The sequence below is a fragment of the Apostichopus japonicus genome, chromosome 10 (genome assembly GCF_037975245.1).
Source record: "Apostichopus japonicus isolate 1M-3 chromosome 10, ASM3797524v1, whole genome shotgun sequence".
Classification (NCBI taxonomy): domain Eukaryota; kingdom Metazoa; phylum Echinodermata; class Holothuroidea; order Aspidochirotida; family Stichopodidae; genus Apostichopus; species Apostichopus japonicus.
Window position 1 is genome coordinate 13,965,079 of NC_092570.1, and position 23,903 is coordinate 13,988,981.

The 23,903-nt window shown below is 36.1% G+C and overlaps 1 protein-coding gene across 1 annotated transcript; it reads right to left on the reverse strand.

Moving 5' to 3' along the window:
* Positions 1-576: 576 nt before the first annotated feature.
* Positions 577-23,491, reverse strand: LOC139975094 (allatostatin-A receptor-like). Its single transcript, XM_071982723.1, has 2 exons — positions 22,426-23,491; positions 577-3,244 (listed from the first exon to the last, which is right to left on the reverse strand). Exon 2 carries the CDS (start codon positions 3,108-3,110, stop codon positions 1,716-1,718), a length of 1,395 nt encoding a protein of 464 aa, XP_071838824.1. The 5' UTR covers positions 3,111-3,244; positions 22,426-23,491; the 3' UTR covers positions 577-1,715.
* Positions 23,492-23,903: the final 412 nt, after the last annotated feature.

Genomic DNA, 23,903 nt, shown 5'->3' on the forward strand with positions numbered 1-23,903 from the left:
AATGTGCAAATTGGGAAACAAAGAACAAGTTTTCTTTTGAGACAAAATGAGGTGAAATCATGCTAGTTGCTAATGTAGGAATCTTCCGAAATAGAGTTTATTTCTTGTTAATATCTTAACCAATTTTATTTCCATTCGAAATAGCTTTGAGTTTGACCCACAGAAATTCATTAAAAGTCAGGGGCATAGCCAGGATTTGCAAAGTTGTATGCACGACTATCTGAGCGGAGCGCCACCATCGGTTGGCGCGGAGCGTACAAGACAATTTTTGGTTTTACAAACCCCTCAGATGGCCGGAAACGGCCCTTCCCGAGTGTTCATTCTGGTTCCCTGGCCTCTTGCTAACTTGAGACACCTCAATTTTTATGTAGAAAAAGGGCACATTTTTAACCTGAGGAAAAGTGGGGGGGCACGTGCCCCCTGTGCCCCCCGGTTCCGCCGCCCTTGTATATATATATATATATATATATATATATATATATATATATATATATATATATATATATATATATATATATATATATATATATATATTTATATATATATATATATACATATACATATATAGGTTGAGACTAGTGGAACACTAGTAGTTGTTACTCAGAGTTTCACGCATTGACCGATCTGTCATCAGACAACTCAACAAATGTATACTTATACGTAATGTTTATCACCAAACTCCCGTCAAACAAATGGAAATTTGATATAAGTGATCAGTTGATAACGGAATGACACACTCTGTGATACAAACTGTAAAATTGAAAAAATGAAATGTTACTATGAAAACAAATTTGATTTTTTAAAACTCAACATATATCCAACCTATTAACATAGTTACTCGTTTTTCATATTATACAGGGTTTTATGTTTGATCTCTCTGGTTAGGCTTGGAATAATATTATGATACATACATCGTGGATTAATACAATTATGGTTACATGTAATCAATCTAAAACCAAAGATATTGTAAATTCCAAGAAACTTTTATGACAATAATCATTTTTGGAAAATATTTCCTTCTGAGTAATATGTCGTTCAGGCTGCAACTTTTGCGAACACTATCAGAAACAAGTTATTCGATTATTCTGAAATAGAAGTTGAAATTTAATATGAAGATATGTGTTTTAAAAGGAATATATAAATAGAGGAGCGCTTCAAATTCAACAGAACTCTGGTTATTGAAAATGACCTTTTAAAAAGAAATGTATTTAGGTGAAATTTGTTATGGTTATAAGCCATCTCATTTGTCTAATATATTTAGCATTCTTAACGTCACTCGTTCAAACAAGGGGGAAAATGTGTTTATTTATCAATATATCGCCCCCCCCCCTCACAACCCTCTCCCAAACCCACACAAAAGTGGTGGTTTTGCCCATATTAGCTTATGTTTCGTTGTCGGACCTTTATATAGGCCAATGCATTTATTTGCATATTTTTATAGTCAACTGTATACTCTGCAATTAATGCATGTTAAGACCAACATGTTAATATTTCAAAATAAACTTAACATTTCGGCGTTCCATTATGTGTCCTACATTACGTTCATGTTGGTTTTCCATGGCAACCGACACTGTTAATCCTCCGATAAGCAGAGATTAATTTATGTGACCGCCTGCGGATGTATTTTCTCTATGAAAAAAACACAAACAAACTTGAATCTCTATATATGCCTCTCTCATGTCACTGGGCCTGCTGCATGGTAGCACAATCATGTTTTAAGCCTTCTCTGCTCGAGACACGTGATTGATGACGTCATTTGAAAGTAAATCAATGGCAGGTTCCTCAACCAAATTTTCGCTCGGCAAGTTCATCGGTGACGATTGACCGTACTTTCGTTTCGTTGATGCTTCACGGTTATTATACGTAGCGGACGAATGCGAGAACTGATAGCCAACCACCTCGGTATCGTTAGTTTTGCGACCACAAATGTGTCGATAGAAGATAGCTTTAAACCCTTGCTGAAATTGTCTATATTTCCATGCATAAATAAATGGGTTGACAGACATGTTCATGTAAGCTAGCACAAGCGTAAAATCGTGCCACGTAGTACCTAGTTGTGCTTTTCCAATACTAAAGAGGAAAAAGGTCATGTGATTCGGCAACCAACAGAGGCCAAACATGACAAAAACTGCTAATAACGTAAATGTTAAGTTGCGTCGTAGTCTTTGTGAAGAGTTGATTTGCTTTTGTCCTGTCCTTCCTTGGGAAGATGACGCCTGCGCAGATGAGCTATTCGTGCTGGCTTCCATTGGCTGTTCTGACGTCACAATAATAGGGGCGTTGCTGTCACCCTGACCAGACGGATGTTTACTAGAGGAACTGACCAATGAGATTGGTTTCTGTGGTACAGCTAAACTTGCCATCTGGCCTTCTGTCTTTGTCTTCGTTTGATTCTGCGAGAGATGACCTGTGCCGTGAACGCGCCTCTGTTGATGACGTAAGGCGGCCATAATGCATATGTATAACACCGACATTAATACAAAAGGAACGAAAAATTCCCAAACGATAATCACAAATCCCATGATGAAGGCCGAACGGCGCTCGAGATGCTTCATACAGATTCCATTCTCATTGTAATCGAAGAAAATTGGATAATAAAAGTGAACGAACGGCGCCACGATCCAACAGAATAAAATCATATAAAGCGCGCTTTTGCGCTTGATGCGTGCGTTGTAATATAATGGCAGAGCCACGGCTATAAACCGTTCCAGACAAAGCATCACAAGATTATAGGTCGAAACTACGAATAACATCCATAAGAGAGTACTTGAAAACCAAAACCGGCAGAGAAATTCACCCCAGGGACCGACTTCCGGTATCGCGATACCACTAAACGTATATAACAAGATAAGTTGAATCGAGGTGCATAGATCAACAAAGGCTTGGTTTAAAATCAAGAAATTGGTAGTGGTTGGCTTTTTCCGTAAGGCAGACGATATGACGATACATACCAAAGCGTTGCCAAACGTTCCAACAATACCGATCAAAACAAAAAGGACCCTCAACACAGATTGTTTGATGTCAGCCACAGGAGGAGTTGTGACCACATTGATAGATAAATAAGTACTATGCACCCCTTCTGGGTAACTGGTAGAAACGTCGACATTCATTGTTTTAAAATGTTATTGTTTTGTTTTTCCTGTTGAGATCATCAAGACACCCTCGGTCCAGAAAAGTGCCTTTTCGTGGTCCGGTTCTTCTCTTTCTCTTTTAACATCAAATAAGGAACACCTTTTTTATTAAACTGAAAAAGAAAGAAAGATAATAAAAATTGAATTAGTTTAGTTATCTGAAAACCAAGGAAGGTCTAAAAATAATATATATAATATATAGGTATATTAATAATATGATAAAACATGCAACGTTTAGAAATGACATTTTCAAAGGAATTAACACTTTAAGGAAAATTTAAAAAAATAATTGACATCGATAAAAATGAAGAACATAAAATAGGCTATATGAATATATTATAATATATATCTTTTTTTATTTAAATATACTTGCTTCAGCTTCGTCTCATAATGAACCTCAAGAAAACCTGCTTGTTTGCCTCGATCCGAAAACACTGAAGTAATACATTTCAAAGTAAAAGGGCTCAGCTATATATTCCTCTCCAAGCGTGAACATCTCATGTTATCTCTTTCGTTATACGAAGACAAGAAACCCTTCCTGATTTCCATGGATTTAAACTGATCCCTTTTCTTGTGATTCTCCAACACACACTGAGCAGACTATATATCTGCAGTGTTATGGTGATATTATGCACAACCCAATTATCGATGTGTTGGTCTATACCCGTATTCTGACGTATAACGCATGTATACGGAGTAGATTTGGCGCGTGCTACCGCAACGAAACGTTTACTAGTACATACATGTGGAAATGTAAGACTGGTTACAATCACCAGAATGAATCTATCGGCTTCCGTAACTTGCGTTTCCCTCGAATTTTCTTTCTTTCTTTCTTCATTCTTCTTCTTCTTTTTTTTTATTTCTATCTCTGACTACCGATAAAGGTACCCACGATCTTCGTTCGAATCAAATTTACATATTTTGGACAATCTGCTGAATTTAAATGAATTTCACTCACGTTGCACATGTGATAGACGAATCGTCAACAAAAAAGCAAATCTTTTTAATATCCTCCCCTGACAGACTGATGAGATTTCTCTCAAGAAAACCCTTCAGTTAGAACACCCCCCCCCCCCTCAAAAAAAGAACTCAATAAAAAGCAGACAGCAAAGAGAGAGGGAGACGAAAGAAGAGAAGGAAAGAGAAAGAAACCTTTTAACATGACTTTGATGCTAATTACAGCAATGATATGGATCTCTTTCTATAGTACGGTTATAGCGTGTATAGTATATAGATAGGAGAGAAGCCTACTTGTAACCACGGTGTTCCGTGAAAGACGGCTGTTTTATCGCACTAATGTCAGTATTTGCTGCAAGAGGGTAGCGTAAGGGTGTACTGTCTTACTTGGATGTTGTTTATATAATACAAAAGACAATTTCGTCGTCTAGATAATGGATGACAGCCTATTTGCCAATCTATCTTTCTTATCTCGTTCTGGGACAAAAAGAGAGAGCGTACACTCGCCACTTCAATAATCTATTCGACGTATCTTTCCTGCCTGTCTTTCTCTATCTCTCTATTACTCTCCCTTTTCCGTCTATATTCTTTTCTGGTTCTGCATTTTCTTCCATTTTTTATTGAGGCCGTGCGCTAAGGTTGGAAACCTCAATGTATGCTGGATATTGCAGTTTGAACTTTAAAATCAACTATGGTGGAATTCATTTACACATTATTATTATTTTTTCTTGGCTGTTTCTATTTAGAGGCTAATTATTTGAAGTTCAGAACCCTTGTCAATATAATGAACCAATTATTATTTAATATTTTATTTGAGTGAAAGATCACTCAATGAAAGGAATGTATTACATACGTTAATATATATATATATATATATATATATATATATATATATATTCATATACATATACATAAACATATGTCCCCCTTCCCTCCCCTCACATCACCCTTCCCGTCGCGCTCCGCCTTGTCTTTCCACCGCTTCGAATTGTGGTGGAAAGCCTGCATTTCCCGCGGCAGTCACCTGATTAGATTTTCATTTTGTGATGCTCCCGAGTGCCTTGGAACCTAAAAGTTAATTCGCTCTCACGCATGTTTCCTATCACACCGTTACAAATATAGCTTAATTTCCATCGTCGACCGATATAAAGTCAGATTTGAATGTATTGAAATTTAACACGGCGGAATCGCAGAGGCCTATATATGGTCGAATGGATCAAAGAAACAACAAAAATGTGGAGGGGGGGGGGATTGAAAATATAGAATTTCTAAGCAATCTCAGTAATTCTCAGAAATCAATCAGACAAGTGTTGTTTTACATTTATTTAATTGCACCACAATTCCATTTGAGTAATTTCTTGATATAAATAGCTTACCAACGGAGAGAGCAAACCTTTCTGTGACCATAATCATTAGTCACACAATTTGCCAGTTTTCCTTCATGTATACTGACTACAGGTTCTAGCTAACTCCGTCGTTCGTATACATAAAATAAATGAACCTCAAATGTTAAAAGGGTAATTTCTCGGATAGAAAAAAGGGTTATAAAGATACAATATTGATTGATGGTATCTTTACAAATATAATTTTTTTCGCCTAAAGTAATCCCTTAAAAGAAGAATTTCCGGAATCGAATACCAAGAGAATAACTGCATGCATGGCAGTTTGGTATATTACAATCACTTTAATTTGGACATGGAGGTGTTAGAGATAGAGAAACAACGCCTCCAGTTATGCTCCCCCCCCCCTCCCACCCTCCCCTCCCCCACCTCTCATTCGATATCGACAGTTGGTTTAACTTAATGTCTTGTTACTTTTAAGTCGTGTGATTGACAGTCCCATTCACGACCCCTTGAAAATAAGCATCGGTTCCCCCCCCCCAAGGGACCCTGGAGTACGCACGATCTAGGAAATCTTCAGACAATGACACGCGGTATAAAAAAACAAATGACTTTGAATTGACTTGCTTAGTCGACGACCTTTTAATGCCCGACCTAAAAAGACACATTAGCTGTATCATAATTAGCAGCGTTGTACGAGTCTGTGGGTCAATCTTTAACCAGTACAATGAATATGTCTGTAACTATTCTAATTTGTTGTTGTTGAACAATTTCCTTCAAATTCTTTCGCGCCTTTTTAAATAGTCATATGAGTTTGTTTTTTATCAAAAGTCTTCCTGAGATGTCACCAATGCGCAGGCGCGCAGCGAGGAATTTGCCAAAGGAGGGGCAAACCTGTAGGCAAACTATCAGAGCCGTAGATTCGGCTTCAGAAACTAAGCGTAGCGCCACCATGTTTTGGCGCTACGCGTACAGGAAAAAATTGGCTGAAAATGCCTCCCAGATCGCTGGAAATGGCACTTCCCATGCCTTGTAAGTTGCATCTAAGCTTGAAATCACTAGCGATATCATAAAAACATACAAAATAAATATGCTCGAGGGGGGGGGGGGGCCGGACGCCCCGTTCGCCCTCCCCCCTTGGCTACGCGCTTGCTAATGCGGCACTTCATAGCACCATCTTGTAAATATATATTGTAAAAGTTACCATGATGGCTGGAGGACAATAATAGTTACATATATATAGAGGCCCCTGTTAGAGCTCAAGAGAGCAGACGACGAGAGAGTTCTAAACTTTATTGTTATCCCGTTTTTCATTGCTATTGTATCTTAATACCAAAGTTTACAGGCGGAAATAACTGCAAATACGTCATAGTGTCTCCATCTCATACATCTCCAAATTAGGTTGACGAATAAAGCACCAAAAAAATGTTCAAATGGACCTGGACAAACAGTATTGAATTTGGATAGAGAATTCAAAACTATCCAAACCAGTTAAACAGAGCCCTGTTTTTTTTTTAAATTCCTTTTATTTCTTTATAACATTTGAAAGTTTGACACATTTTCTTTGTCTAAATGTAATGAAACCACTGTGTCAAGTTTCTAGTTTGATTAGCCTGATTGGCGGAAACATAACGAGAAATTCGTCTTGTCATTTGATCATATATAGAACACTCGTGTAATGTGATATATATATATATATATATATATATATATATATATATATATATATATATATATATACATATATATATATATATATATATAATATATAGTTCGCTATTTCAGTCGTCATAACAACCAGTAAATATATATATATCAGGTGCGTATCCAGGGGGGGCGTTGGGGGCGCGCGCCCCCCGGGTAAGGAAAAGAGGAGAGAAAAAAAGAGAAGAAAAAAGGGAAAAGGAGGGGGAAAAAAAGAAAAGGAGGAGAGAAAGGAAGGGAAAAGAAAAAGAAAAAAGAGAGAAAAAGAAGAAAAGGAGGGAGTAGAAGATAGCCAAGACCTCGGGAAGAGAAAGAGGAACAGTCATAGTTAAAGCGCTGATCCCAATTATATACACAGGGTAGCCAGTGACAGATCAAGGATTACGGAGGGGGTGTGCGCCTCACCCTACCTATTACACCGACAACTCCATTTTTGACGTTTCCATTTTTCCTCTCTCACTAATGTATCTATATAAATACTATATATGGTCTATCATAACGCGTGTGTGTGTATGGACGCCTTAACAATTGTAGAATTGTGCTATATGGACCCAACTGTGGCTGGTCTTGAACTCGACCGAGTCGTCGGGGAACATGACGCATTTCGGGAAGGGGGCGACCGCCCCCCCCCCCCCCCGAGCAAATTTTCTCTACGACATCGCTAGTAATTTCAAAATAGACAATGCTTAGATGCAACTTACAAGGCCTGGGAAGTGTCATTTCCAGCGATCTGGGAGGCATTTTCGGCCAAAATTTTTCTTGTACGCTTCGCGCCAACTCATGGTGGCGCTTCGCTTAGATAGTTTGCCTACAGGCTTCGCCCCTCCCTTGGCAATTACTCGCTACACGCCTGTTCGAATTTGTAAAGCAAAGAGCAGATCTAACATCATATCAGTGAGCATCGAAATGCATGTTCCACGATGAACAGCCTCAAAAACTGTCTATGTGTGTAGTCAAAGGCGTAGGAGCCAAATTGGATTTGGGGCTGTAACGACTTGCCCGAAAAAAAAATGCCAAAATTTTTCGCGCAAGAAGCGCGCGTTCAACATATCGATGCCAATATCATATAAGCAAGCATCGGTCATTACATTGCATGGCATCGTGTGCCTTAAGGTCCGTCAAAGTTGCACAGTATACCGCCGGATGCTAATGTAAACAACCAAATGTCTTATGTAGATGGAGAAAAAGCATACAGATCCATTTATGTCAAAACTCTCTTTTACAGTAGTAATGTCGGCCAAGCTTACAACTTTATTTTAATTACCAAGGAGATCATTTTTAAGCTATTCATTGCTATTTATTTTTCTTTCAGTAGGTGCCCGAAAAAAATGGGAAAAAATTTGGTTGCGGGAAGGGGGGGGGGGGCTGCAGCCCCGCCTCCTACGGGACCTACGCCTATGTGTGTAGTGTTCGGTTTCGATATACCTGATATCGGAAATATCTGCTATTTGTCATTTCCTTCAACCAAGTTTTATAATAGCCATTATAAGAGGTTGCAATATTTCTACACCAATAAATTAACTGTGTCGGAATTTTCCAAAATTTCCTCACCAACATTCTTCATCATACTTTCCTCTACTCGTGCAATTTTGACCTGTTAGGGGTTCAAGGAGGTTTTTCTATATTGGTTGTCCATAGATAGAATTTTCTGCAACATTATGGGTATGTTTTCAAGTGATTTTTATTCACGAGAAATGGGAATTTTCAAATTCTCAACAAATAATGGGCTTAAAACCTTGAAAAGTGGGGCTTTCGGCTATTGTGGGCCGTGACGTAGAATCACCTACAAAAGCAATCATCCATAGGACATTAATATGATTCTTCTTTTATTCGATCAAATTTTTATTCGATTTAATTTCCCCATAATTTTGACCATTGAATTATATAGAATCATATATGAATATAACTTAAAGGAAATAATTTGATCATAAATTATGATGTCTGCAATTCGCAATCTAACAAGAAACTAACAAATGAAATAATTATAAAAGTACAGTTGCGAAAGGCAACCACCGCGTTCGAAGGATTGGATGTTCTATGTAACAAAGCATCAATCGAATTAAAAAACAATCAAGTGTGAAGCGACTAGGATAAGTTGGTGAAGTTCCTCCCCCCCCTCCTCTCCCCACCCTAAAATGAATATATTGACTCGACGTCATAACTGACTCAAGTAGAGTCAGGAAAATGACTGATTATTGGTTGATTTCACCATAATAAACTGAACTGAATTGAACGTAACATATGACGTCATTCGTTACAACTCAGAAGTATATATGCATGGTGTAGTCTATATAATATCCTCTCGATTCATAGAATGTTTTTTTGTTTCATTTTTATTTTTGGTATTTAGGAGATATGCCTACAAACCCATCCATCACCATTGGTCTATATGGCATAGAGATAACTGCCATGACCAACTTCCCGAAATAGCTAAGAACACTCTGATTCCATTAGGATGATATCACAGATTGAATGTTCCTTCACACAGAAGGCCGAGGACTTGATCAAGTCTATATATGACACACCATCGAGCCGCATGTATACATGAGTGTTTCCATTTTGATATAGCCTATTTTTCTTTATAATATGTCATTTTGATTCTGTATTGGAGATTGGTTTCGCAAATGCTGAATCTATAAAATATGGAAACTCTAAACATAACCTAACATCGGTTTCAATGCCAACAATGTTAGTATTTTACCTTGAAAATATGACGCGGAAGAAAAAAAAAAAGTCAACAGTTTCAGATCTTATAGTGGATTGACAAATATCTCCTCCATCAATCAAAATATATTTCCTCTGTATGTTCTAACTTTTGTGATTTATAACCTATTTTATTTATTTTTTATTTATATATTGATGTTCTCACTCTTTTGTTGTATCCTGCCTCTTTGTATTGTTTGATTGAAACGATTGATTGAAATGAATTCTAAATTAAATTGAAAATGATTTTTGGGGTCATGTATTATATATACTAACGGCCTATTTCACCATGTTTGTGTGTCTTCACTGACTGTTGTAAAACTAACTTTTTACTAGAAAATACGTTTCAACAAAACATTTTCATTTAACGTTTTGTCATGTTCCCCAAGACTGATGTTATTATTAATTTAAATCATTTTTCTAGAGGGTGATTTATCGTTTTGGTTTGGATTACGTTTATCTTTCAAAATATGACAGGCATGAATGAAATCATCTCCAGGGACTTCAAATAATAAGATGCTTTAAGATTTCTATTTTCTTTGTCTTTGATCGTGGCTTGAACGTCTCTGTGACAATAGACAATGATACCCCGGGCTAAGATTTACTTTTCAAAGACAACAACTTTCTTATATTTATATTTACAAAAATCATTTTAATTTGATAAAATCTATGGAGAAAAAAAAAACGATTCATTACGTCACACGAATGTTTATAAAATGTTTGTTGCCAGAAACTTAAACAGGACATATACATGCGATCAGTGAACTCAGTCAAGACAAGTTGCCATGGTGACGAGCAATATAAAATCAATTGATTTTGTCAGTGCAGTGTTATTATAATAAACAGATCTAAGCAATTACATGGGTTTAATGTAAAACAAACACTTGCAGACAAATTACATCGGCTTATCGTCTGGCACCAAAGTTAGGAAAATACGCCGTAAGTTGTAATAACACGAAGTGATAAACATTTTCACTTGCAAGAAGAATAACCGGGGTTGAATGCACTACAAAGGCCAGTCGCTCTGTCTTAATATCATAGAATTTACTGTAACTATAGGCATATTATGCTATTTAAAGTTGTGTACCTTTGTTATGCCAAACGTTCTAATGAGATGCTTTGTTTTTGAAGTTCTCTGTGCTCATTAGAGAGAGTATGCAAAAAGCAGAAGTTTGAAGGTTGACCAATATTTTAATTTTCTAACTGAAAGCTACGGACAATACAGTATAGTAATGATGCCCGTTAACACGCGTGAACGGATGTATTCTAACTTTAACAGCCGAGGATAGACGACATTAAATCGTCTAAGCCGTCTAAGTTGAAATGGGTTAAAACTTAAAGTCTCGACTGTTTATTAACCAGTAAAAATTTCCCAATTGGCAGTTTATTCCTTAATTCACATATTCAAACAAACAGTCCTGAAACATTGAAGTCTACCTTCAGTTTCAACAAACAGTTTCTTCCTTTTAAGCATCATTGCAAATCACCTGCCCCCCCCCCACCTCCCCGCACCCCTCCGCCTCAAAACAATGTCGGCTCAGCCATATCCCGGTGGGACTAATTAACCTCCAGGCTGTGAACCAATGTATAAAATGATACTTCAGTTTGAGAAGCTGTAAGATGTACCTCCTTATGGCAACCATCACTGCTTTCCTATAAACTGCATTGTATAAAGTAGTGAATTGGGGGTAATTATTGTACGTATAAACTGCCATGTGTTGCTCTTCAATGGACTCCTTGGTTTGAGTACAATAACATGAGTAAGAGTAGGCCTACAGTATCCTAAGTGTTAGTTTAAAGCCACGAGTGTTTACTATTTATTAGATGAATTTTGTTTTTTTCTATATTTCGAGTAAAAAGCCCACACGTACTATAGAACAAGTTATAACTTGTAATCGTTACGAGCGTTGCAAAATTCGAGTACAACTTATAGGAGTTTGCCTTTCACTATCTTCAAGTTCCATTATAACAAAATACCCGCATAACATTTGCACATGATAAATGTTACTACTCCAAATCACATTGAAAATGTAAAAACCGTGTACCGTATGATATGAATGTATTCATAAATCTAAGGTACTCGCAAATAGATTTAATCACGTGGGTATTGCAAGTATACGTTTGTTTGGAAGTCTTACGTTGTGAATCCCGTTCGTTTATCATCTATACACTATAGAACTTCTCATTTCTTGATACATTATATTCGAAAGATCAATGCGAAAACAATCAAAAGTGAGCAACTTTATAAATTAGAGGAGAGAGGCGAGGGGTGGGTTGGGGAAGAGAGAATCCCTTTGAATAAATAAAAGTGAAATCTTCTTCACAGAAAACGCATACAAAGGGAAGTTCTACTTCAACACTATGTTGCTAATCTCTTCCCATACATTTATAGGACTTTACGGTACAAAGTGTGTTCATTAAAGCCAGCAGCAAATGTAACCGTCTTCGTTAACAGTGTATGATATTGCATGATATTTGTGCGGAACAACTCTTTCTAACAGTAAAGATAAGTACGGTTGTATGCGATGAGGAGATATAATAGTTTGAAGGAGATATCAGTAGCTGCCATTTTTTAAATATGTGTTACTATGGTGACACAATGACGTATAATCTTGAGATTCTCATTACTGTTCTGTGCCTGTTTTTCAGACTTAAAAGAAAGCAAGACTGCTACTGAAGACATTGTCAGCAGTAGATGATGTTACATTTTGAATATTAAGTACAAAATTAGCAAGTAACACTTCTAATCGAAGAAATCAAATAATTTAATGCGTATTTGATAGTCTATGTCTGTAGTGCGGGCTCTATTAATGAAGTCATTCTAAAACACCCCCCCCCCCCCAAATGCTTCTCTTGTAGATGAAAGAACATAAAATGTTTCCCAACTGTATGTGGGAGTCATTTTTCAGTCATCCAATTGAGTTTACTTTTTTACTTCTTCTTTAAAGTTTAGGGTAAACACGTATTTCATTGCTCACGTGTTTATTTATCCTATTGCAATCGATCAATGAATGGTAAAAGGTGAAGTTGAAAAATAAAACTAGGGAAAAAAATTCATGGTTATGATATGCTTGCGCCTTTCCGACAAAGCAAGTTAAGTGTTCTTTTGATTGATCACCATACACAGTAGAACATTAAAGCAACATTAATGCAACATGCATGCAACATTAAAGCAACATATTGAAACTAGATCGCTTGCAAGCCATAATCACCACACATGGCAAATCTGTAACCTGAAGTGACAGGTTGAATTTCATATATAGAAAAAGTCCATTTCTCGTTCTATTCACTGGAAAAGTGACGTGAGCAACATGAAGTATATTTGCTTATCATTCCGTTCTCTATAATCCACAATTATAGACTATCTAGCTAACCTCAATCAGGACTTCTTTTGTCTCATGAAAACTATACTAAAGAGAGGCCACTGCTATAAAAGTGTGGTACACTGGGCTACATACCACTGCTTTAACTGTGGTAGACTATAGGCTAGATACCGCTACTATGACAGTATGATAGGCTAGGTGATAGATACCTCAGCTGTGACAGTGTGATAGACTATGCTCAATATTACTGCTATAACAGTCTGATAGGCTAGGTATACCTTAGCTGTGACAACGTGTGATAGGCTAGGCAAAATACAACTGCTATAAACGTGTGACAGGCTAGGCTATATACACCTCTTCGTGGTAGTGTGCTATGAAGGTAGGCTAGACTAAATACATAAATATTATAATGTGGTTGACAAGGCCTACTGTACGTTATGTGCATCTGCTATGACGGTGTGGTTAACTTAGGCAAAGTGTTTGCGCTTGTTTTTTTTAGAAACACAATCTAACGAAAGACGGTGTTCAATTGTATTTTATGTCATGCCGTACATTAAACCTGCTGCTGCTGAATGATTTCAGTTTTTTAAGATTTACCTACGAAGATTGTAAATTGATTGATCAACCCAAGTTGCTATTTGCTTGTCTGCGTTTGGCCCAGTCAAATATACAATGATGGTAATAGTTTTTATTGCCATCCGGTCACAGACTAATTACCTCTTAAAGTATCCGCCTATGATCCCTCGTCCAAAATGTCTCGCCTAACTCAAAGCTTAGATTTATTTACAAGCTGCTGAACAATATCCAAAATTTTAATTCAATCCTTTTTCCTTTTGCTTTCAAATATCCAGTACGTATACTGATAAGATTAATTCATATGTAAAATTTAAATCCTATAAACCTTAAGGTTAAAACTGCCAACAGTACTTTCCTACTCTGAAGGGATATGACCCTAACTTAGGTTTATTCCGAGAAGTGATACGTTAAGTATCCGAATACAGTGTGACATTATGCATAGAGTCGTTCACTGAGACTGACACGTTACCGTACTGTGAGCTGGGTGAGCTGTCACATGAGACATCGGTGACATGTGAAAGTCACTCGAGCACGAAAAGAGAAAGAAAATTAAAAACGAAAGATATAAGGGTTTTAAGTGTAGGCTGCTAGGTTCAGGCAGGAACTATAGCATACGTTCGCCTTCCCTGTATTGATTATGGTTGTATAAACAAATTATAATAAAGGCGTTATAGTTCTTATCGAGTAAAAAAAGTAGTCTACCAAGGAGTTCTATGGTTATGAATATAGCTCGGCGAAAATGAGATTTAGTTTACACGCATGTAAAGTCAGTATAACTTAAATAATAGAAAAAGCTAGAGAGGCTAGTACAATGGTTAGAAATGGCCAAGCTTCTACATCTTTCTATAGCGCTTGCTATCAATACCAAAGGGAGTACTGACGTCACAAATACATATAAAACTCCAATTGTCCTTGATCAATGTGGAAAATAATTCAGATATCGCAAAATCTGCAACAGCGAACTTTTGGCAAGTTTAAACATTTATAATTATTATTATTTTTGGGGAGGTTGGTATTGCTTTGTTAAACAATATATAATATTGTCACACAGTGACAGTTATCTGTTGTTTGTGCATTTTGAATAGGTTGTTAGGCCAACATTCATAACGTTTGTCTAACTTGAAGTGACCGGATTTCAACGGCACCGCAACAAAATAACTTTTCTTTCATGAGATCAATTTCTGTTCATATTACCCCTATACCCTTTATCAACGAAATTTATATATAGCAACCGCCACCACCTATAAGGGCTCGTATTGGTGTAGTACCCATGGAGTTTATTTACACGCCCTTAACTGTCTTGTACCCGTACGCGCTTAAAATTTGTATTTATATCTGTACTCGTAACGCGGGAAATACTGCTCGTACAGTGTATCTATTACCAAACAGAAATATACCAACGTTGCGCATAATAGTCAATGGCGCTCAATTCCGTTTGTGTATCCTTCCACAAGAAATAACAAGAAAACATGTACAGCAAACAAAAATAAATAGAGCGAAATGTATTACTGGATAGTTTATACAGTCAAGTGATCCACCACTTGGAAGATTGTTCAGACATTAAAAACCCTCTCTGTCATACCGCACATAGCCTATTTCATAATAATAAGCTTTACCACTGCAGTTATTTTTTTTTTTTTTGTTAACCGTCACCCTTAAACATAAGTAAGTACCGATAACATTAAGCAGTCAATGTTTAGCTTTACATTTACACAGCAGTAAAAGTAGGTTTGCAATAGCAAGTCAGAGTCTATTATCCAAATGAATGGTTTTTTCCAGTCCTCTGATGATATTACTTATCACACAAAAAGTGACATCATTAGTATGTATACATATATATATATATATATATATATATATATATATATTCAGGAAACCTTCCTTCGCCTAACGTTAAAGTCTGTGGTAAATGTAATTGAACAGCGAAATTGTTGTGTCTTATACAAACCTTTACGTTTACCTATATATACTGCTTTCTTTTCTTTGATCTTTTTCGCAATACAACTAATGGACTTCGTAATGTTCTTTTTGCCTAAGGGGTTCATATAAGTTAATGCATTAACTCTCACTCTAGGTATGATCTTGCCGTCATTATCAGGGAGCACGAAGCTGCCATTTCTAAATGGCACTTCCCTGTCATTATCGTCGAAGTTGAGTGAGCTTGAAATACATTGCCGTATCTTGTAGAAAAATATACCAACTGTATCAAATTTTTTCATAAGTTTTCGTATCATGATTTCCACCATTTTGTAGATCATGGGTGAAGTGGGGGGGGGGGGGCTTAGGAGACGAGCGCTTATGCTATTGCCTAATAGAGATTTTTCAACGAATTTTCTTCATTTCATGCTCAACAATTGTATAAGACGAAAAGGGTCTTCGCTCAGCGATAAAATACGATAGCTAATACTGGAAGTGGAAGGAATGGTCAATTCTACACAATGTAAGTCAAAATGTGAGAGATATCTGCAAGGGAATGGGGGTATGGATGGGTGGAATGTAGGTACTATGGGTAGCTCCCTATAATACCGTTACATCCCCTTCCCACATCCGCAATTACAAGGGCGTAGGAACCGGGGGGCTGGGGCGCCAGCCCCCCCAGTGAAAAATATGGAGGGGCGGAAGTATCATTCCGCCCCCGCTTCGCAAGTCAGAAAACCCCTTTTTCATTTCCAAATGAGAAAAAAAATCTCATTTGGAGCACCAAATTGCATCTAAGGCCAGGTGAAAATGCAAAATTATATACAAAATGGAGTGGGTGGGTTGAAGTGTGCTATATTGCACCAAATTGCATCTGAGGCCACCTGGAAATTCCAAACAATTCCAAAGGGGATGGGGACACCCCCCCTTAGACCCGTCCCCAGGTCGGCCATCAGTCTTCAGCCCCCCCCCCCACTCAAAAGTACCTTCCTACGCCACTGCGCAATTAGATTTGTATATTGTCGAGTTTATCGACGTCTGTGTGGAAGTTTCGTCTTTTGATCAAATTAGTGACAGCAAAATGACTCAATTTATCAGCGGAGGTATATAGATGCAGGATTTACAGCAAAAAAAGCAGTGTGGCACTGAGATCGTTGGAGCCGACTTATATGTAAGAGGTTTGGTGTCACCCACCCCACCCCTGCGCCGCACCCCCGTTGGGTTGCCAGAGAGGCTTACACTACTGGGTCCGCGTCTGATCCGATTCTCATTTCGCATTCTTCCTAACGATTTATTTTTTGAACCAACGTATTAATCTATTGTAGAATCCCTTTAAAGAATGATAAATAACGATGTTTATCTCCTTTACATTACAAGCATGCACCCAACACCGATATTTATCTTTCCTTTTTCTTTCCTCCATTAAGACTCTTTTGATTTTCCCTTTTCTTGTTTTTTTCTTTGTTGTTCAAATGAAGCATCCGCGGTGTGTTACTAATGCGCAAAATGGTAAAAACCCCATTTCACGACTGACGTATGAATTTTTTCACGCTCCTTAACTCCGATTAATTGTGACTTTCGATTTCGCAGCCATCGATGATTTTCTGTTGAATTGTTATTAATTGTTAAGCGTGCACGCTCACGAATAGTGATGTCCTATCGTTTTTTTTTTGATGATCTTTATACGCCGGAGCATCTAACTGGAGAATGTTAACAGTTCATTTTAAATTAAGGCTTGTTCCTGTAACGGAATATCAATATCAATATATATATATATATATATATATATATATATATATATATATATATATATATATATATATATATCAATATATATATATATAAATATATATATTTATATATATATATATATATATATATATATATATATATATATTCAACGGTGCAGGCTTTTCTTCCATGGACTGACGCTCTTGGCAAGAGTTCAACGCAAATCTGTCTTCTCCTTAGCTTTAATAAGAGAGTATATAAAGAAGAATAGATGGAAGCGGAAGCTATGTTATGAATTGTAATACTCATGACGTCACCAATGACGATTGCGCAACATTTTCTAACTAAACTGAATTTATTTATTGAATGGATGGTTCGTGACTATTTCGGTATATTTATTACATCCTCCGCGATAAATTTTGCCATTCTTTTTTCTTTAAATATAAATTCAGTTATATATATGTCATTGATATTTGAGCAGTAATTAACTTATAAAAAATGTACTTTTAGGTAAATATAAATCTAAATTTAACAATTTTTTACTAATTTATGGACTAAAGATCTGTGTCAGTTCGCTGGTTAATAAAAAATAAAAAAAGATTTTAAATTGTAGGCTGGATTTGAAAAGTGGAAAGAAAATGTCAACATTTTTGCTTACTTTGTGTCATGATAGCATGCATGACTAAAATGTTAAATCGTCTAAAGCACATAGTACCCCTAATTGAACGAATGATTCCAGTCAACCTGATAACCCGTTTACGACGCATAATATGTACTGCATTCTTGCTGGTTATTGTGCTATTTATTCCAGTTTATTTCACTGTTGAGTTTATACAAAACATCAAGAATGAATTTAAGCAGACTTTATGTCTTGATCTGTAATAGTCCAAGAAATAAATTTGCCGAATATTCTGTCCTTGTGTTAACTTGTGTATCATAATCTCATTCAAAATCTGTTGAAATTTTCCGAAAAGCTCTTCCCGTTGCCAATATACACACATTTGAAGTTTTGATGAATCTTGGAAAACTCATCATGTGAAATATGTGCAAACTAAGGAGTGTTGCGCTCATCAAACATTTCTTATTTTAGCCCTTAAAAAGTTAGCGCCTAATTACAAGCCCACATTTATCATTTGAATAATGTGATGTTCCTCTTGTCAAAGAAGACAATAACATATTTTCAAAAGATCGCCTAAGGCCACAAACCTGTGCTCAGTGTCCTTGAAACGAAGGTTGTAAAAACAAAGGAATAGCAGAACAGAAAATAAGGCAGTCACTCCTGCTCATTATCAATGTGCATAATTAGCTAACATTTATTCATAAATAAAATTAGAATGATGAAAACCCTTGTAAAATGATCAATATTTGATGGATTTTGATGGGAGTTGAAACTATTTTCATGATTTCTGGTATATAGGTGTCCGTATAGGCTTTTTAGTACTAGTAATGTTTTTTACAACTATTCTGGTTTTCTAGAAATTCTCCTTTAAGCTTAAAATTGATGATATTGTCAACTCCTCACGGTTATATGCGACTAAATGTTAATATTATTCCATTGTTTTATAGATTGTAATAACTCACGCAAAACATTTCTTTAAATTATATTCATATCAACAACGGAGCACCCTTGGGTGACAGTGAGCATGATTAGTCTTTTGACAAATTTGTAACGCATTGTAAACAGGTTAGCTGAGAATGTCATCGAGATCTGAAGTTTTTCCATCGACTTTTTTTGTTGCATCTGAGGAACTAATCCAATGGTTTGTCTAGATAGCACTATTTCTTGCATGATTATATGATATGATATTATATGTGATATGACGTGAATGTGACGTATCGCATCGTAGCATATCATAGCATATCATATCCTATCATATCATATCATATCATATCATATCCTATCATATCCTATCCTATCCTATCCTATCATATCCTATCATATCCTATCCTATCCTATCATATCATATCCTATCATATCCTATCATATCCTATCATATGCTATCCTATCCTATCATATCCTATACTATCCTATCCTATCATAGCATATATTATATTCAAAGGTTTCTGCTATGAATCGATGGACGATGTTTATCGTCTGGCAGTATCTAATAATTCTGCATTTAAGTTTAAATTGTTGAATATTTTGAGTAATGATCAAAGAATTTAATAAATTATACAGAATATTAATATTTTAAGTTATACTTTTGTCTGACAAATAACTACTAGGGAGTATAAATAGCACGTTATTATCAAACTCACCTTGATATATAGTTCTGAGCGAATCAAAATCAAAGCATAATTGTCATAGTGACGTTGTCAATGACTTAAAGAATATATCATTAGACTTTCTTAATTATTCCCATTTGGGGGAATTCGAAAGCCCCAAGGTAGCCAATCACGAGTATTACTGAATCATGAATCGAATAACCAAAGATGACTGGATGTCACAAAAGAAAACAAAAAATCAAGAGGGTAAAAATATTTTAATTGCAAAAACCATAAAATATGCTAATGTATGGGCACAACGTACTTTTCTTTCAGTTTTTTGTTGTTGCTGGTCGTTGTATGTCAACAGATATTTACAACCTTGAATAACAAAACCAAACAAACCCTTAGTTTTATTTAAAAAAGTCAATCTTGCCCTAGAGTTATGAATATTTTAAAGAACAAAAACTGAACCTATATATATGCAGGCTTTGGCTACCTCCAAATATGAAACATTAGCTCGTTATGCTATAAGTAGCAACACTTTGCCACATATTTTTTGGCGGGAAAGGTCCTTCATTATCGTTCGGAGCAATGCTATTCATTTTCTTGAGTGAAGCTATTATCATCTTGAGAAAAGCTCTTAAGAGGCCACTGACTCTAATCAGGGAAAAAACGATTTCAAAGGTCTGTTTTTCTTCTTCAAGATTGTAACCTCTTGAAGACAATTCGAAGGTTATATGTTAATAAACTAAAAAGATTTTAGCTAACAAAGTGGTGCTTACACTGAAAAGATTTGCATATAGGATTGATGAGGAAATAACCAAAGTTAGGCATAGCCTATATGCTGTATAAGAAATGTCTTTTCCTTGAAAAATGTGTTATTTTCTAGTATAAATATATATATATATATATACATACAACAACATATAGCGGAAACGCATATATTATTTAGGCAATTTATCAACTACCTGGAAAATGGTGTCCGGCGGAGTTTAAATAAATATTACTTAGGCTAAGCGTAGTAAAAGTACGAATATATATATATATATATATATATATATATACTGAGACTTTAAGTTTTGTGACTCAACTGCCATGCACCGCTGAATATTCAATTTATCTTCTGTCTTTCAAATGACATTGGTACTTTTACAACGCTTAATTAATATTTATTTAAACTCCGCCTGACACAATTTTCCAGGTAGTTGATAAATCGCCTAAATAATATATGCGTTTCCGCTATATATTGTTGTTTGTATTTCAAGGACGAACTTAGCCGAATAATCGGAGAATCCATAGATATTCTTATACTTTCCACTTGAAGAGTCAAACACTTAATTTTATATTAAAAGAACACATTGCTTCAGTCTCTCGTGTAAATAACGGTGTAAAGAAAAACAATATTGACATTTCAGGCCGTTTCAAGGAATTCTTCTTCTTCTTTTTTTAAATAATATTTTCCTTATATTTTTAGCAGGAAGAGCTATTTTGATTGTTTGTTTGTATGCATACGTGCAGGTGTTTGTTTGTATGTGGACGGATCGTGTATGTGGATAATGTGTACGGTTCGTGTTTGTGTTAACACAAATGAATCATCATTTCTGCTAGTACGCGTTCAACTTAGACAAACGACAGATAATAACAAAAGAAACACTCCGCCCTCCATTGTACCGAAAATCAGGACCGTACCACTATTCTGTTCAGCGTCGGCCTTGCTCAGCCAAGCGTCATTAAGCCAAACGTTTCACATACAAAACTAGAGTTACATTAACTCAAATACTTCTAAGATTATCATAGCAATGATTCACATAGTTATCATTATATAGAAGTTTTAAGTAAATGAACAACAGAAAACTGCCTGGAAACATTATAATAAAGAAAAACAAAGTGCAAAAAAAGATCCTTTTTTGGGTATTAGAACGGGTTGTGAAACACTGATATCCGGGCTATAAAACCCTGTGCTCTACCTTGCCTTACATACGATCAGCAAACCCCAAATATCGATCGATACCGATTTTGTGAACATTTTGGCATAAACTCGATACTCGATCTCTTTAACTGCATTGCAAACGCTCATGTTATAACAGTGACGTAGGCCATAATATGTTGGCTATAGTTAATTCCCCGAAATGATCGAAAGCAATCAAGACAAAACGATTCCCTGAAAATTATTAATAACGTCTGAAATGTAAAATAACGCAACGAAAGTTTTTGACATTTAGACAATTGCTAACGTCATGAAATCCCCTCAGAACCAAATACTACATTGCATATTGCAAATTGATAATTACTATGAGCGTCCATGGTTATTCAACCGTTGTCAGTGAAATAATGAAATCTCTCGTTTTTTCTTCTCTTCTCTCTCGAAGTGGTAATGAACAAATCACTCTCTGATGGTAGCAGAAGTGAAGTTAATGGTCTTTTTTATTAGCAAGATGAATCCGTAAACGGGTATATCTAAACTTGGTCAGCAACGGTCAAAGTTTAACCACAAAGTGTCATTGAACTGTTCATTAATTGACGTAGGCCTACACACTAAATTCTTCACTACCCGAGGTCATCAGACAGGCCCCTCCCCCACTTTTGTAAAGTACATTGTAATCCTGCTAATATATACCTATCACTTTGGTCTTCATAGTTTTCTCCATTAAGCATATATATTTCCACACCTTACTTTGTTGGTGGTTACCTTAATAGCCACACTTGCATATATATCATGATACAACAAAGTTCAATTTATCACTGAAAGTTTCCCACCAGTGGATATATACTCTATAGTAGTTTTTAAGTTGAATTTTTTTAGTTCGGTATTGTTCGTTAAAGAGATAAACTTACCTATACCAAGCTGATGTCATTAACCGCAAGATAGCTCCAAGTTGTCAAAAGCTGATTTTCAGTGAGCAATTAATAAAATTCATATCAGCAGTAAGATGAAAAGTATTGATATCCCATGAAAACATAAAACTTGATAACCATATTTGGTGATATAAACAGTCAACCGCGAAAACATCATAAAAGTGTGGTAGTTATATTCATGCAGTAATTACACAATCGATCATTTTAGAAAACGTCTTTGAATAAACTAAATAGAAACGCAGAGTTAACACGTCCCTGTATCGTAGACCTATTTACAAATAACACCTTTGTACGATATACTTATGACGTCACAAGGTTTTCTTGTGCTACGGATATTGAAACTGCCCGCATTTAACAAACTTTCAAATAGTCTTCTTGCGACAGCATACAACATCAGTGACGCTTCTATAATATCAATTGACAAATACACCGTCTGCGACGGTCGAAAAGTAACCGTCTTAATAAATAAAAAAATCCTTCAGTTGGTAGTTCTATATATAAGGAGCTGTGCAAATGCCATCGAGTTAATGACCAAACTTAACGATTGAACTAGCTAAGGCCTACCAACCTAACTGGCAAATGATGAAGTTTTCTCGCAAATATTTCGACACGTTTTGCATTTTCTAATATGGAGACATATTGTGTTGGAAATATTGTTACAATTCAGTATGTTATTTCCAAGATGGTACTTCAAAGATTCCGTAGGCAGCTCACTCGGTGGTGAAATATAATCTCAAATATTCGTGTCCTTTGTCCGCCTAAATAAATACTTTTGACGAGAAACTTGTTTCTTGTTGCTGGTCGAATTCATATATCCTTAAATTATTTACTAAGTATCTGAAATGCCATTTTTCTTGTGTGAACACAAACACCAATCTATACTAACTTCATCACTTATTAATAAAGTGTGCCCATTATTCATAAAGAGGACTTATACTAAGCACCAGTGCCGCGGCCGAATCTCAATACTACGGATGATGAGAACGTACTACGTACTTTGGATGATGCTCACTGTATCAGGTAATTTAGACGGCCATTGCGAAGGTTGTTGTTGATGGAGGTGGGAATTATTTAAGGTTTGTTCAAAGGCGATTTCATGCACAGGGCGCAAGTTACGGATTGGAATTAATTACTACAGAATCGCTTAAGGACAAAATTGGCGGCAAGATGAAATCCTTAATTGTCATTTAAAAGTCATCTCCCAACAATGAGCATTTCCTGTCCACTGACACGAGGACACTGAAACTACGTAATATGATATTTCACAATTTAATTTACATATTGTGTGGGATGCCGCCATTTTTTAATGCCAACAAGTTTCTTCTCAAGAGTACAATCCAAGCAGTCTAGACAATTATAGTTCCATGGTCAAATCAATTGATCAGTCTAAGAACTACAAAAGCCTTTACATGTTACAAATTCATTACAATCTCATATTTTTGTTTCAAAAAAATATC

Bases quoted from the DNA above. Each gene is read 5' to 3' on its own strand.
- LOC139975094 (XM_071982723.1), bottom strand. From the start codon at position 3,110: ATGAATGTCGACGTTTCTACCAGTTACCCAGAAGGGGTGCATAGTACT.